The following is a 16,466-nucleotide window of genomic DNA, read 5'->3' on the forward strand; positions in this document are numbered from 1 at the left end:
TGTGAGACCCAACTCGCTTTATTTGTTCATGAGGCCCAGAAAATATTAGATCAGGCACCCAGGTAGATGTCATTTTCCTTGACTTCCGGAAGGCGTTCGATACAGTTCCGCACTGTCGCCTGATAAACAAAGTAAGAGCCTACGGAATATCAGATCAGCTGTGTGGCTGGATTGAAGAGTTTTTAGCAAATAGAACACAGCATGTTGTTCTCAATGGAGAGACGTCTACAGACGTTAAAGTAACCTCTGGCGTGCCACAGAGGAGTGTTATGGGACCATTGCTTTTCACAATATATATAAATGAGCTAGTAGATAGTGTCGGAAGTTCCATACGGCTTTTTGCGGATGATGCTGTAGTATACAGAGAAGTTACAGCATTAGAAAATTGCAGCGAAATGCAGGAAGATCTGCAGCGGATAGGCACTTGGTGCAGGGAGTGGCAACTGACCCTTAACATAGACAAATGTAATATATTGCGAATACATAGAAAGAAGGATCCTTTATTGTATGATTATATGATAGCGGAACAAACACTGGTAGCAGTTACTTCTGTAAAATATCTCGGAGTATGCGTGCGGAACGATTTGAAGTGGAATGATCATATAAAATTAATAGTTGGTAGGGCGGGTACCAGGTTGAGATTCATTGGGAGAGTCCTTAGAAAATGTAGTACATCAACAAAGGAGGTGGCTTACAAAACACTCGTTCGACCTAAACTTGAGTATTGCTCATTAGTGTGGGATCCGTACCTGGTCGGGTTGACGGAGGAGATAGAGAAGATCCAAAGAAGAGCGGCGCGCCTCATCACAGGGTTATCTGGTAAGCGTGACAGCGTTACGGAGATGTTTAGCAAACTCAAGTGGCAGACTCTGCAAGAGAGGCGCTCTGCATCGCGGTGTAGCTTGCTGTCCAGATTTCGAGAGGGTGGATGAGGTATCGAATATATTGCTTCCCCCTACTTATATCTCACGAATGTAAAATTAGAGAGATTCGAGCGCGCACGGAGGCTTTCCGGCAGTCGTTCTTCCCGCGAACCATACGCTACTGGAACAGGAAAGGGAGGTAATGACAGTGGCACGTGAAGTGCCCTCCACCACACACCGTTGGGTGGCTTGCGGAGTATAAATGTAGATGTAGATGTAGAGGTATATATGCCGAAGACACAAGCAGAGGACGAAGGGTCAGAAGAAGTATATCAGGATGCACAACGTCTAATTCAGTATGTAAACTCTGTAGTAGGGGAAGAAACTGAAAATGGTGTTAAGGGAGAATATGGATTTGATAATAGGAATGAGAGAGGAGAAAGACAGCAAAGTTCTACATTAAATTTCATCTTGTAATAGCTAATACATTGCTGAAAGTGAGGAGGTGTACTGGGAAGAGCCCTGTAAACACGGAAAGTTCCCATCTGGACTAGATCACGGCCAAACAGTGATTCTGAAATGAAATAGTGAATTGTAAAGCGTACCCGGGAGCGCATATAAGCTCAGACTACAATTTAGTAATAACGAATACTAAGCTAAAATTTAAGAGAACCACCAGGAACACTTGAAGGAAGTGGAATACTGAAATACTGAGGAACGATGAGGTGCATTTGAAGTTCTCCAAGGGTGCAGGTACCTCTATAATGAATAACAAAGTAGGCAGTTCAGTTGAAGAAGAATGGACATCTCTAAATAAATTATTTGATGAAATTGATTAGAGAAACATTACTTGCACCTTTAAGTGATGCTCGAAGTATGTATAGCAGCTGAGATGCTAATACGTTAGTGAGGTGAAGAAGACCGCTGAGTGAAATTCCACCAGACACATACCATCTAGTGTTGTTTAAAATTCTAAGATCATAAGTTAAACACTGAACTTCAAATCGTCATTTGGCACCTCATTTGCTGTACATAACTTCGAGCAGACTGAAAGACACGTCAAATGTTTCCCTAATCTATTTTATTTCGTTGTTTCAGACAAATCGTTTCACAAAATAATTGATTCCTTTCTCAATTTTTGTATTTGCTAATTGTATTCAGAAAGCATGAAATATAAGATATTTAAATATAAATCGGTAATGTATTATTATTAAGAGTCCACAGATCACAAGAAAGTAGAGAAGTTTCAATTCATGCTCTGATTTGTTACCTTTGGCACTTTACAGCACACAGCAGCTGTTTGTGAAATATTTCAGTTTTCCCTCAAATCGCTATTTAAGTTTTTATTAATTACCATGATTGGTTCACGAAGTTAACCTTCTTATTCGGAACTAGGCTTCACGCTGGTCAATTTGATAGCCCAATTGCCCATTCCTCAGAGTTAGTTTGGCTATGAAAATTCGGACAAAAGTTTTAACTCAAATTATTAATGTTTTTCTTAATCACCCTGATTACTTGCAAGCAATTAAATTTTTTTTCGGAACTAGATGCATCAATAATCAGTTAGATGCGCTCTACGAAAATTGCCCAAAAATTCTCCTTCAAATCATTAATTAAATTTTTTAATTATCGTGATTACTTTCAAACTATTGAAGCTTTTCTTGCAATACTAAACCTTACGCTGGTCAATTTGGTACCTTATTTGTCCACATGCCAAATTTCATTTGGCTATGTGTAATCGGACAATAACCCGTTGTGTAATCTCTGGGAAATCCTTTATTTTCGCTCCGCTCGAATGTTTTATCAAAAAAGACAGTCACAAAATTTGGTCAGAAAATTTAAGTACAAGGTAGGCAACTGTGAATAAATCATTGGGTAGCACAAGAAAGGATTCAATCGATCGACTAAAAAGCAAGTACAAAAATGTTCATGAAAAGATTTGAATACTGAAACCCTAAATCGAAATGTCTGATGGAAAAAAGGGAAGAAATTGAGAAAGACATTATCGTCTAATGGACTCATTTAGCGTATAGAAAATGCAAAACAACTTTCGGAGAAATTAAAGCCAGAGGTGTCAATATTAAGAGTGCAAGAGGACTTACACTATTAAACGCACAACAGATAGGTGGAAATAATACCCTAAAAGCATCTACGAGTAGGAGGAACTATCTAGGACGTAATGGAAGATGAAATGTTAGGTAATCCAGTATGAGAGTTAGACAGAACAATGAACAACTTGAAATCAAGTAAGTCAGTGGCACAGACATTTCTTCGGAATTTCTGAAATTACCAGGGGAAGTGGCAACCAAACGACCACTGAAGTTGGTGACTAGAGTCTATTGAGACTGGGGCATGCCATCAGACTTCCTGAAAATTATTAGCCATACAATCCTGAACACAGAAAAGGTAGATAAGTGTGAAAACTATCGTACAATCAGCTTAAGAGCTCATGCATCGACGTATCTAGAATGAATAATATACACAAGAATGGAAAAGAAAATTGAGGATCCGTTAGATGATCAGTGGGGCTTTAGGAAGGTAAAGTCACCAAAGAAGCAGTTGTGACGTTACGCCTGGTAATGGAAGCAAGAAAAATCAAGACACCTTCTCTAGGATTTGACGAACTGGAATAATCTTTCGACATGTAAAATGATGAAAGATGTTCGAAATGTTCAGATAAATGCGTGCAAGATATAGGGAAAGACAGGTAATGTAAAATATGTACAAAAACTAAGAGGGAACAGTAAGAACTGAAAAACTACAGTACAATGGTCACATTAAAAAGGATGTAAGACAGGAATGCAGTCTTTCTCCTCTAACGTTCAAAATATACGTCGAAGAAGCTATGATGGATATAAAAGAAAATTTCAGAAAGAGAAGATTCGCTGACGACACTACCATCCTCAATGAGAGTCAATAATTATTGTAGGTACTGTTGATGGGATGAGCCGTCTAATGAGTACAGAGTATCGGTTGAGAGCAAACCGAAGAAAGACGAAGATAATAAAGAGTAGCACAAATGAAATTAAGCTTATCCATTACGGATATTTTAGAACCCGTGACTACCAATTGAATGTAAATACATAAAACTGGAACCAGGCACTTTTTTGAATAGTTATTTATTATTCCATAAACCGGTTTTCGAAACTTTTCAGGTTCATCTTCAGATGGTTTTTGGATGTCACATCAGTGTTTCTAGCATAATGCTTGGTGCTAGCTTGCGACAGTATGGGCGGCTTTTTGTTTGTGTGTGAAGTGATTTATCAACTGGCCATCAAAATGGAAGCAGACACACGGGCATTAACGGAAAAAAGCCGCCCATACTATCGCAAGCCAGCACCCAGCATTATGCTAGAAATAGTGATGTAACATCCAGAAAACCATCTGTAGAGGAACCTGAAAAGGTTCGAAAACCGGTTCACAAAATAACTATTCAAAAAAGTAACTGGTTGCAGTTTCATGCATTTACATTTACAAATGAAATTAGTGATGAATATAACATCAAAATTGGGAACGAAGATGAAGATATTCGCTCCTTTCGAAACAAAATAATACAAGGACAAGAAAAGGACATAGACAGCGGACTAGTACAGGCAAAGAGGGCAATCCTGGCCAGAAGATGTCTATTAGTATCAAAACATCGGCCTTAAGCCATACATATTACAAAACTAGATGTATGTGTGTACCTACGTAGTTATGTATGCATGTTCCATATCTCCTCCTAAATCACTGCAGCGAATTCAACCAAACTTGGTACGCATATTACTCACTGTTTGGAAATCATCGCTGTGGGTTAAGAACTACCTACCTATCAAAGGGATGGGGATGGTGGTGAAAAAACACTGTAGCCCAGGACGAGCGAATATCCGTACTTTAGTCATCCAATATTTGAGAATGAGAACATTTAGTGACTCGCAACCAACTTAACACATAATTTCAAAACCTAAAGACACTTTTTCTCGCTGAGAACCCCACAAAGCAACAAAAGAAAAAAAGGTTTATCGGTTACATTTTCGCTGTTCATTCAGTAATACTTCTGCATCATGCATGACGTTTTTATTTATTACTCCTTTGCCACTAACTTTATTCGCAACACGTTTCACAGATAGTATCCACATACGACGCTGAATGTACCTAGAAAAATATTTCAGTGTACGGCATATTCACAATACACTTGAAACTTCCTGGCAGATTAAAACTGTGTGGCGGACCGAGACTCGAACTCGGGACCTTTGCCTTTCGCGGGCAAGTGCTCCTCCAACTGAGCTACCCAAGCACGACTCACGCCCTGTCCTCAAAGTTTTACTTCTGCCAGTACCTCGTCTCCTACCTTCCAAACTTTACAGAAGCTCTCCTGCGAACCTTGCAGAACTAGCACTGCTGAAAGAAAGGATATTGCGGAGACATGGCTTAGCCACAGCCTGGAGGATGTTTCCAGAATGAGATTTTCACTCTGCAGCGGAGTGTGCGCTGATATGAAACTTCCTGGCAGATTAAAACTGTGTGTACACAGGCTGTGGCTAAAGGCCATGTCTCTGCAATATCCTTTCTTTCAGGAGTGCTAGTTCTGCAAGGTTCGCAGGAGAGCTTCTCTAAAGTTTGGAAGGTAGGAGACGAGGTACTGGCAGAAGTAAAACTATGAGGACGGGGCGTGAGTAGTGCTTGGGTAGCTCAGTTGGTAGAGCACTTGCCCGCGAAAGGCAAAGGTCCCGAGTTCGAGTCTTGGTCCGGCATACAGTTTTAATCTGCCAGGATGCTTCATATCAGCGCACACTCCACTCCAGAGTGAAAATCTCATTCCACAATACACTGCACAGACATATACCACACTGTTCAGCTGCGTGAAAATGTAACTGCTCGGGGAAATTAACTAGAGGTACAGGTGAAATATATGTACAAGTAAGTATGAAATATTTTAAATATATGTGAAGTATATGTTACGTGCATATGCACGCATAGCCACAGGTAGAAAGCTCATCCTAAACTCCTGGGAAGATTTCAGCAAATTTGTAAAACATGAGTTACGAGCTGGAAAGAAATATTGTGGGCTTTAGAATCACCAGTGTCCTGTTGAGGTGAGCACGATAACTTGGAGAGAGAAGGGGAAAAGAAGAGGTGGACAGACAGCGAGGGGGGAGGAGGAGTATGGACATGAATAGTGTGAAGGAGGATACAGACACAGAGAGGGGGGGGGGAGGGAGAAGATGGACAGAGACCAGGGGAGGAGGAGATGAAAAAAGGGAGGGCGAGGAGGAAATGGACAGAGAAAGGGAAGAGGAGAAGACGAACAGGGAGAGAGGGAGGAAGAGATGGACGGAGAGAGGGGCGAGAAGTAGATGGACAGAGAGAAGGACAAAGATAGGGGAGGATGAGCTGGACGAAAATACGGGCAGGAGGAGTCGGACAGAGACTGGAAGGGGGGAGGGGGAGAGGGGGAGGAATACATACCCAGTCAATGCCACGTATTCAGCTGGTCCGTACATAAGAATGGATATACTTATTGTATGTATATCTATATGGGCATTCCACATCTCTCCTAAACCACTTGACCAATTTCAACCAAACTTGGTACTCTTATCGCTTACTATCTGGAAAGAATCGCTGTCAGGTTAAGAACCATTTACCTATCAAGGCGCTGGGATGACGGGGTGAGAAAGTAGTGTAGCCCATGACACGCGAATAGTCAGACTATATTCATCCAGTATTTGAAAATAAGAGCATTTAGTGCCACGTAGTAAATTTTACACATAATTCCAAGAGTTTACGAAACTTTTTCTCGCTGAGAATCTTTAAATATGGAGGAAACATAAAAGTTTAACGCTTACATTTTCAGTGTTCATGCAGTAAAACTGCCACATCATTCTTTGCGGCTATCTCTATACGCAACACGTTTTGCAGACAGATCCAAATATGCCGTCCAGTGTACCCACGAAATTATACCATTTTACGACACATCGTTCAGGAGATACTGTGTCATAAACACTGAGCTGCGTCAAAACGGAACTGCAGGAAGAAATTCGCAAGATATATAGGCTAACTCTGAGTACAAATATGTGTGAACTACGCGTCAAATGTCTGTAAGCGATAAAAGTCACGTGTAGAAAGCTTCTCCTAAACCACTGGGTCGATTTCAGCTGAACTCGGTATGCAAACTACTTACTACCTGGAAAGAAATACTATAGGCGTAAGAACCAGGGTAGAAGTGATAACGTAGAGAGATATAGGGGTAGGAGGAGATGGACATAAACTCTTGACCTTATCAGTTAAGTCCTATAAGATTTCACACACATCTGAACATTTTTTTTGAACACAGACAGGGGTGGAGCATATGGACAGAGAGAGGGGAAGGGAAGAACTGAGAGAAAGGGAAGGGTGGAGATGGACAGAGAGGGAAAAGAGGAGGAGAAAAGAAAGAGGAGATGGACAGAGACAGGAAGGAGGAAGAGATGTAGAGAGAGAGGGGAAGGGTGAGATGGACAGAGAGAGGGGAGGAGGAGATCGCTTACAAAAGTCTGTAATAAATACATACCTAGGCAATGCCGGGTACTTAGCTAGTTAGTGCAATAAATTCCTGGGAATGTACATCCGAGGGAAGCATTGTACGTATGGAAATTAACCAAGGATTTGGAGAAAACCGGAATAGAAGAGGAGTAAAGAATTTGAGATGTGGTGCTGCAGAAGGATGTAGAACATTTGTTGGAATGACACGAAATGAGAAGGTCGTTGACAAAAAAAGCTGTAGTCATTATCAAAGGAACAGTTTCAGATAAAAAAGTTAGTGGAAGGACTAAAGCGTTTTAATAGTTTTATGGCTGTTTCTAATGTACTAAATGTGATGATTGCGCTGCCCAGGAACACATACATGTATACAAAAGCAACGCTCATGGCGAACACTTACCGTAATCTGTAGATCCGGTTCCATTGTACCCGAAGTAATAGAAGTGAATAGGTAGACTGCTGGAGTTAGCTACAGCCCTAGCGAAGGAGTCCGCTGGTTGTATGAAGTACAAGTCGGAAAACAGCTGCAAATAAACAAGTACATTAGAGAAATACATTGGAGACATTAGTAACGCGCATCAACAGATAAACAGTAGAACTTCAGAAGGATGTCTTAATCGTTTCTCGCAACAAGCACATAAAATGTTTCCCGATTGAACTCTCTCGCAACAACACTATTGGAAGAACAGTTCTTAGTCGCAGTGCTTAGACCACGAGATATGCGTTCGAGGGGAGAGGGGCTCAAATTTCTATTCTGTCATTCACATTTAGGTTTTCTGTGGTTTCCCAAAATGGTTAAAGATGAATACCGGAATGGCTCTTTTGCAAAGGACGCAACCGATTTCTTCCCCAGACTGCAGAATTCTAGGTTGTGGCCGCCTGTAATGATATTCTCGTCGACGGATCGCTAAACCCATATCTTCCTCTCTTCCGATGAAGTGTTTACGCCGACAGCAGATAAATATTTTGCAGACCTTCTAGAATGACACACCATGCAAACTGCATGGACAACTTGCGTTCAGCTAAAAGACAGCTAAGTCAAAAAAATTAGTGCGCTTTCGACTTTTATTTTTTGGGGGAGATTTTAGGGCGCAAAACGTCTAAGGTCATAAGCGCCCAGTATAGAACCATAGAATGCTGGGACCGTGAGGGTAAAAAACAGTTGCGAGGTCCAATACAGAAGGAAGAAAAAACAAATCTAAAACGTCAAGACGTTACGGCAGAGTATCTAAAAGACATCGACAAGACACCGGAGTCTCCAGATAGAAATCAAATCTCTTTTGTCATATTACTGCTTTTTAAAAAACTTAAAACGCGAGCCACAGCTCGCACATCATCCGCGAAAATGTCCGGCAAAGCGGGCGGCAGCCCGATCCTGAGACGTAAGTGGCTAAAATAGGGACAGAGGATCAGGAAATGTCTGACTGTTAATGGCTGGATACAGAAAGGACAGCTGGGTGCAGGGTCGCTGCTCAACAAGTGGCGGTGACTAAAGCGGCAGTGCCCTATTCGCAACCGAGCTAACATTACTTCCTCATGGCGAGACGGCTGGGAGGAAGTCGACCAGACGTCTGGGAGAGGTTTGACTTCTCTGAGTTTGTTCCCATGAAGGGAGCACCAATAGTCATGCGAAAGTGACGTCATACACCGAGAGAGAATAGTACAAATATCTTGCGAGGGAACAGAGTAAGAGGCGGGCCGACCGAGATTGACTGTGGCCTTGTTTGCAGCATCAGCAGCGTCATTCCCAGGCACACCAACATGGCCACGCACCCAGGTGAATATCACTTGGGCTCCCCCATTTGGGAACAAATGGAGCCAGTCCTGGGTCCGTCGAACGATAGGGTGGACTGGATCTGGATCATCCAGGCTCTGAAGAGCACTGAGGGAGATAGAGCAGATCATACAGCGAGTGAACTGGTGCCTCTGGACGTAGTGAATAGCCTGATAGAGGGCAAAAAGCTCTGTGGTAAAAACTGTGCACTGGTCAAGAAGTCGGTATTGAAACTTATCAGTCCCGACGACAAAAGCATAGCCAACACCATGGGAGGACTTGGAGCCATCAGTGTACAAAAATATCCCATCGGCAAGTTGTGAGCGAAGTTCGAGAAATTTGCAGCGATAGGTCAGCTCGGAAGTCGAATCCTTCGGGAACGAGCTGAGGTCAAAATGAACACAAACCTGTGCCTGAAGCCAAGGTGGTGAAGGGCTCTCCCCCATTCGGAAAGTGGCACGAAGTGTGAACTGCAGCTGCTGAAGCAGGTGACGCAAGCGGATGTCGGGAGGCTATAGAGAAGAAACGTGCATCTCGTATTGGCGGTCAAGAATGTCATCAAAAAAAGGGTCAAAGGTTGGGTGGCCTGGCATGGAAGAAAGCGGACACGCATACCTACTGAGTAGGATGTCGCGCTGATATGACAGTGGTAGTTCACCGGCTTCTGCATAGAGACTCTCAACTGGGCTAGAATGGAAGGCACCAGTGGCGAGACGGATCCCCAAACGTGTATTGTATTTAGACGGCGTAAGACAGACGGCCGTGCAGAGGAGTAGACAATGCATCCATAATCCAACTTGGAGCAGACAAGAGATCGATAGAGCTGGAGGAAGACAGTCTGGTCAGCTCCCCAAGAGGTACCACTCAATTCAAGAAGGACATTGAGGGACTGGGTGCAGCGTGCAGCCAGGTAGGACACGTGAGGAGACCAACTGAGTTTCCTATCGAACTTAAGCCCTAAGAACTTCATTGGATCCACGAACGGGAGAGCATTCTGGCACATTCGCCAGAAGTTGACACAAACGGATTTGGTAGCAGAAAAGCGGAAGCCAGTTGTAACATCCACGAATAGAGACGGTCCAGACAATGCTGAAGACAGTGTTGCAGGAGACACGTCCGCTGGAAGCTGCAATAAATAGCAAAGTCGTCAACGAAAAAGAGAGCCGGAAATGGCAGATGGAAGGCAGTCCATAATTGAGTTGATGGTTATGGTGAAGAGGACGACACTCAGTGCGTAGCACTGAGGCACCCCGTTCTCGTGTGAAAATGTGTGGGATAAGGAGGAACCCACACGTACCCAGAAAACTCGGTCTGTTAAAAATTCCCGTATTAAAGTGGGAAGACGACCACGAAGGCCCCATGTGTGCATAGTACGTAGAATGCCTGTCCGCCAACATTTACCATAGGCTTTCTCCAAATCAAATAAAACGGCCACTGTTTGTCGCTTCTGCAGAAAATTATTCATGATGAACGTCGACAGGGTGACGAGATGATCAACTGCTGAGCGGCTCTTTCGGAATCCTCACTGAGCATTAGTGAGAAGATGTTGTGACTCTGGCCACCACACTAATCGAGAATTGATTATGCCTTCTATCACCTTACAAACGCTGCTCGTAAGGGAAATTGGACGATAACTGGAAGGAAGAGATTTATCTTTACCGGGATTAGGTAGGGGAACAATAATAGCTTCACGCCAAAGGGTGGGAAATACACCGTCAGTGCAAAGACGGTTGTAGGTATCGAGAAGAAAGCATTTTCCTGCAGGAGAAAGATTCTGCAGCATGAGGACATCGGGCCCAGGAGTAGAAGATCTGGATAAGGAGAGAGTACGCTCGAGCTCCCTCATAGTAAAAGGAGTATTGTAGCATTCTCGATTCAAAGAGAGAAAAGAGATTGCACGTGCCTCCTCCGCCTGTTTCCGAAGAAGAAAGACAGGATGGTAGTGGGTGGAACTTGAAACCTCCGCATAGTACTTGCCCAAAGCGTTGGAAACATCGACAGGGTCGACTATGACGTTACCCGCCACAGTCAGACCATGGATCGGGGAGTGGGCGGTAGTCCTGGAAAGCCGGCGCAGGCCACCCCAAACGAGAGAGGAAGGAGTAAATCTGTTGAACGAGCTGGTGAAGGAAACCCAGCATGCATTCTTGCTTTACTTAATAGTGCTACGGCACTGTGCAAGTAGTTGCTTGTAGCGGATGCAGTTCGGTAACGTGGGATGACGGTGAAAGACATGAAGCGCACGTCGTCGGGCACGAATCACATTGCCGCACTTCATAGTCCACCTTGGGACCGGGACCCAACTGGGAGAAGTAGTAGTACGAGGGATAGAGGATTCGGCAGCCAGAGAATAACGTCCACGAGGTGCTCGACCTTATCATCACAGCTGGGAAACGGCCGGTCGTCAAAGACTGCCAAGGAGAAATATAGCCTCCAGTCAGCAAGAGAGAATTTACAATGAGCGGGTCACTGTGGCGGAGTATGATTGTACAGGCGAGTCACACAAGGGAAGTGGTCACTCGAGTAAGTATCGGAAAGAGCACACCACTGGAGATGTCGAGCGGGCTGGGCAGAGCAGATCGAGAGGTCTCAGTGGGAATAAGTGTGCGTGGTATCAGAGAGAAACGTGGTTTCGCTGGTGTTAAGGCACACAAGATTAAGATGATTAAGAAGATCCGCCAAAAGAAAACCTCTCGGGCAGGCGACAGGTGAGCCCAAAAGAGTATGATGGGCATTGGTGTCGCCGAGGAGCAGAAAGGGTGGAGGAAGCTGAACAACAAGCTGCATCAGGTCCGCCCTAGTGACAGCAGAAGACGAAGGGATATAAATGTTGCAAAAAGAAAAGGTAAATTTGGGAAGGAAAACATGGGCAGCAACTGCTTGCAGGTGTGTGTGCAAGGGGAAAGGACGATGGCAAACACCATCTCTTAGAAACCGCATGACCCCACCATGAGCAGGAATCCCCAGCGTAGGGAAAAGGTCCATCTGTAGCGAAGTAAAATGGGAAAGAGCAAAATGGTCTTGAGGATGTAGCTTGGTTTCTTGGAGACAGACTACAAGCGGACATTGTGATTGCAGGAGCAGCTGGAGGTCCGCCCTGTTAGACCGAAGGCCACGGATGTTCCATTGTAAAAGGTCCATAAAATTTAGGAACACCGGAGAATAAATAAGAAAAACGGCCACTGGAATCCACAGGTGGAGGATCTTCGTCCATCAACTCAGTGGATCAACGGAACTTCCCTGGTGTCGGTCAGTTGAAAAGGACCGACGAGTCGAAGAGGGCCGACGAGTCAGAGAGGGGGAAGACTGTTTGCCTTTGGATGATTGTTTTGACTTTTGGCGATTGACAGAAGAGCCAGACGGCTGCGAACTCGAGGTACGCAAGAAATCTTCCCGGAAATAATCCCTTTTGAAATGATGGTTCGCTGGCTGCATTGCAACCGTCTTCGCCAGTGAAGGCGAAGAACGGGTAGCAGAATCTACAGCCCAGGAAGCAGGAGACGGAGTGTCAGCTTGAAGACGAGGTGACTTTGCCACCACTAAACTGAACTCTAAGTCACAAGTTTGCATAGCCATGTTTATCGTGGGACAGGGAGAGGCTAACATGGTGCTGTAGCTTCCAAACGAAGGGACATTCGACTTATGGTCCGGGCAACAGGAAAAGGTACCTTCTCCTTCACCCTTATCTCCTGAACAGCCCGCTCGTCTTGATAGACGGGACAAGAACGAGAAAAAGCAGCATGTTCTCCATGGCAATTAATGCAGCGGGGGGAAGGAGGTGGACAGGTGCCCTCGTGGCTATCCCTGCTACAAGTGACGCATTTGACTGCGTTTTTACATGACGTGCTGGTATGACTGAACTGGTGGCATTTATAAACCTCAATGGATTGGGAATGTAAGGGCGCACAGAGATGACTTCATAGCCTGCCTTTATCTTAGTAGGAAGCGTTGACTGATTGAAAGTCAGGAACAATGTGCGAGTGGGCACCAAATCGGCAGCGTTCTTCTTCATAACTCGATGAACATCAGTAACGCCCTGATCCGATAGATAAATAGTTATTTCGTCCTCCGTCAAACCATCCAACAGGACGGGACGTGTTAAGCGTCCTGTGAGCCTCCACTTTTATAGGATATTCGTGGGGGATTTGGGCCTTGAGTAATTTCTGGGCGTGGAGAGCACTATCAATTTACAAAAGCAGAGTACCATTGCGGAGAAGAGAGCATGACTTCACAGGGCCGGCGATGCCATCCACGCCTTTCTGTATAGCAAAGGGGTTAACAGCAGCAAAAGTCTGGTTTTCGTGGCACGCTCCTTCCAGCCGGAGGCCCTCCAAAGGGGAGCCTCCTGCCTTAGGTGATTGTCCTCACCTTAGGTCACACCTCCCGAACGACAGACGGAGGGACCAATCAGCAGAGGAGGAAGGTAACAGCTTAGGCAGTCACCCCTCCCTGGGCCTGGCCTGTACCAGGGGGTACGTGAGGGCCCTACATGCCAACCCGGGGCTGGGAATTACCTGTTACCCAGTCTCCTGCTACGCGTCAAACGCGTGGGTGGCAGTCAGGCACACACAGGGAGGAGAAGAAGAGATAAGAAGGAAAGGAAAAAAGAAAGAAAGAATGGCCTCAAACGCCACGGCGGAGGAAAAAGAGAGCAGAACAAGGAAAGAGCAAAGCAAGGAAAGAAAGGAACAAAGAAAGCGGAACAGGGAAAAAACTGAACAGGGAAAGAGTTAAACAGGGAAAGAGCAAAACGAGAAAAAAGTAGTACAGGGAAAGGGCAGTACAGGAAAAGAGCAGTGCAGGGAAAGAGTGGTACAGAGAAAGAGCAATACTGGGAAAGAGCAGTACAAGAGATAATATTGCTACAAGCAAACCAACGCAAATGAGCTTCAAGAGCCCATGGAGGCACGAGACATCTCCCCAAGAGAGGGGAAAAGGACAGGAGAAGAAGAGACAAGCTGCACAGAAAGAGAAGGGGAGCTGCGAGGGCTGGGGCTCCGTGGTCGCCAAGCATGACTCACCAAAGAGCGGTGAGCCCCCTGGGGGGACTTCCGACTTACAGTACATTGCATATCAGAACTAAAAATTTGATCCTAGTCTTTGTAATACATTTTCGTTAGTAAGTGTAGGGAATAAACTACTATGTTTCAATTCCCTGCACCTCTCACTATTTTCGAAACTCAAATATTAGTCGAGGCTGATTCTAAGTCAGTCAGTCGTTCTTTAGCTGATTTCACTTCCTGTATGGTAGGCACCTAGATCTAAGACTGTGTCAGCGTGGTTAATAATATCATTTATAGTTCTTAATTGCGATGAATGAAAGCGTTGTACAGTTTGGTATTGAAGTTCTTACAGTAACTGAAAACTGTATTCGTGAACAGAAGGTGAAGATTATTACGTGAGATGAATGGTGCTTTGACCACGATATAGTATCTTACTACACGGTTTTGACGAAAAGTGTTTTTGTATCACCAGTATCAGATATATTCATTTTAAAATGTGTATCCTTTTTTGATTTGTTATTTATTTGACAACCCTACAGCCATTTCTAATACTGTACAGTTACTATTATTATTTACAGTATACAGGACGAGGCAGTTAAGATAGACTACCTCAGATATTGTATGTCCAGAATGAATAAATATATCGAGGTGTGGTTTTCGCCAGGTTATAGCGGACAATATGGCGAATTTCCTGACGTTCTCAAGAAATTTTTGTCGTTTGTAGTCGCCGAATTACGACACCGATTTTTTTCCCTAGTGGGTTTAGTCAACGACTTAACATGAGTGGGACATGATCAAATAGTATTAAGGTAACAGCGTCGCCAGCCACTGTCTCACCTTCAGGAGAAGAGGTTCCACAAATGCCAAAGATAAGCAAACAGGTAACTCAGGTACAGTTCATGTCTATATTATAACGGCTATCATATCAAGTGCTCAAAATGTGCACCTCGAGCTTGCTACACGGTATAAAGTTATACTGGAGAAGCAATATTGCGCGTTAAATTACATCGATAGTTAACGGCAGTACGGGTCCGTGATATAAGGCATTTCATGCCTTCGTTAGTCGTTGGTGTTTCCTGGTATAACTCTGTTTCAGTTTTCGCCACAGTTGAAATTCCAATGCTCTCAAAATATTTTCTTAAGGCGTATGTCACTACATGCGTGGAATGGAACGGCCATCCGCCATTTTGGTACCACACTAATAGTCTTCTGTCCAGTGGGATTTTTTCCAATAACTGCGGCAGCAGCATATCTTAAGAACTCGAGATACTCGTGTGTATTTGGATTACCATCACTAATATCGAGACCAACGATGTGGGTCTTGAAAAACACGCTGCAAACGTTGACAGACCAAGAGAGTTGTTTTTAAACACTTCTTTGAATTTTCAACTCGTCAGTTATTGCATATTGCGAAGATTTACTTGCCCATGGTTTGTAAACTATGCTTCGTCCTAAAAAAAATATTTGCGTAGATATGTCGCATCACTTTGCACTTTTTACAGATAACTTACGGACAACTGTAACCAACTTCGGAAATCATTTCCATGAAGCTGTAGATGCAGCGAAATGCGAAGAGAATGAAATGCAATGGACTGCAGTGTTCGGAGAACTCTCGTTTGGTTGATCTCTCTCGTACTTCCGCGATGCCTCTAGTGACATTTGCATTGTATGTTACTGCTGCTAAAATGCTAATTTCGTTTCTTTCATCACTTGCTCTTCTTTTTCCTCGGTATTTCATTCTCCACCTCCAGTTTCTGGAACTTTTTCTCAATAATGTTTGTGAAGACAGATTGTGTGTGCTTGGCACGATTTGGATACTTTTCAGTATACAACCACACAGCTGTTCTAGTAGTTTAGCAACATTCGCCATAAACGATATTCACGTGCTCGACTGTCTTGTATATTGTGAATGTTTCAATAGCTTTACGAGAAAGTTATGTGATTGCTACAACAGCGAAACACAGACTGCTGCGCCACAAGCGTACATATAAACACTGATTTACGTGTTTGCTTACCTTTGGTATAACAGGCAGGCGTTTGTGGAACATCATCAAAAAAATGGTTCAAATGACTCTGAGCACTATGGGACTCAACTTCTGATGTCATTAGTCCCCTAGAACTTAGAACTAGTTAAATCTAACAAACCTAAGGACATCACACACATCCATGCCCGAGGCAGGATTCTAACCTGCGACCGTAGCGGTCTCGTGGTGCCAGACTGCAGCGCCTAGAACCGCGCGGCCACATCGGCCGGCGGAACATCATCTGCCGACGGCGTTACAGAGGTTTGCGACGCTGTTGTCTTGATACTATTTGATCTAGTGCCAT

General features: G+C 44.1%; 1 protein-coding gene across 1 annotated transcript in view; it reads right to left on the reverse strand.

The window, feature by feature from the left end:
- The window catches only part of LOC124805652 (juvenile hormone esterase-like), a 101,651-nt gene that overhangs the window by 15,383 nt on the left and 69,802 nt on the right, over nucleotides 1-16,466 (reverse strand). Inside the window, exon 8 of the mRNA XM_047266219.1 lies at nucleotides 7,762-7,885. Coding sequence (XP_047122175.1) covers nucleotides 7,762-7,885 — 124 coding nt within the window. The remainder of the gene's footprint in view (nucleotides 1-7,761; nucleotides 7,886-16,466) is intronic.

The sequence above is a fragment of the Schistocerca piceifrons genome, chromosome 7 (assembly GCF_021461385.2).
Source record: "Schistocerca piceifrons isolate TAMUIC-IGC-003096 chromosome 7, iqSchPice1.1, whole genome shotgun sequence".
NCBI classification, from domain to species: Eukaryota; Metazoa; Arthropoda; class Insecta; order Orthoptera; family Acrididae; genus Schistocerca; species Schistocerca piceifrons.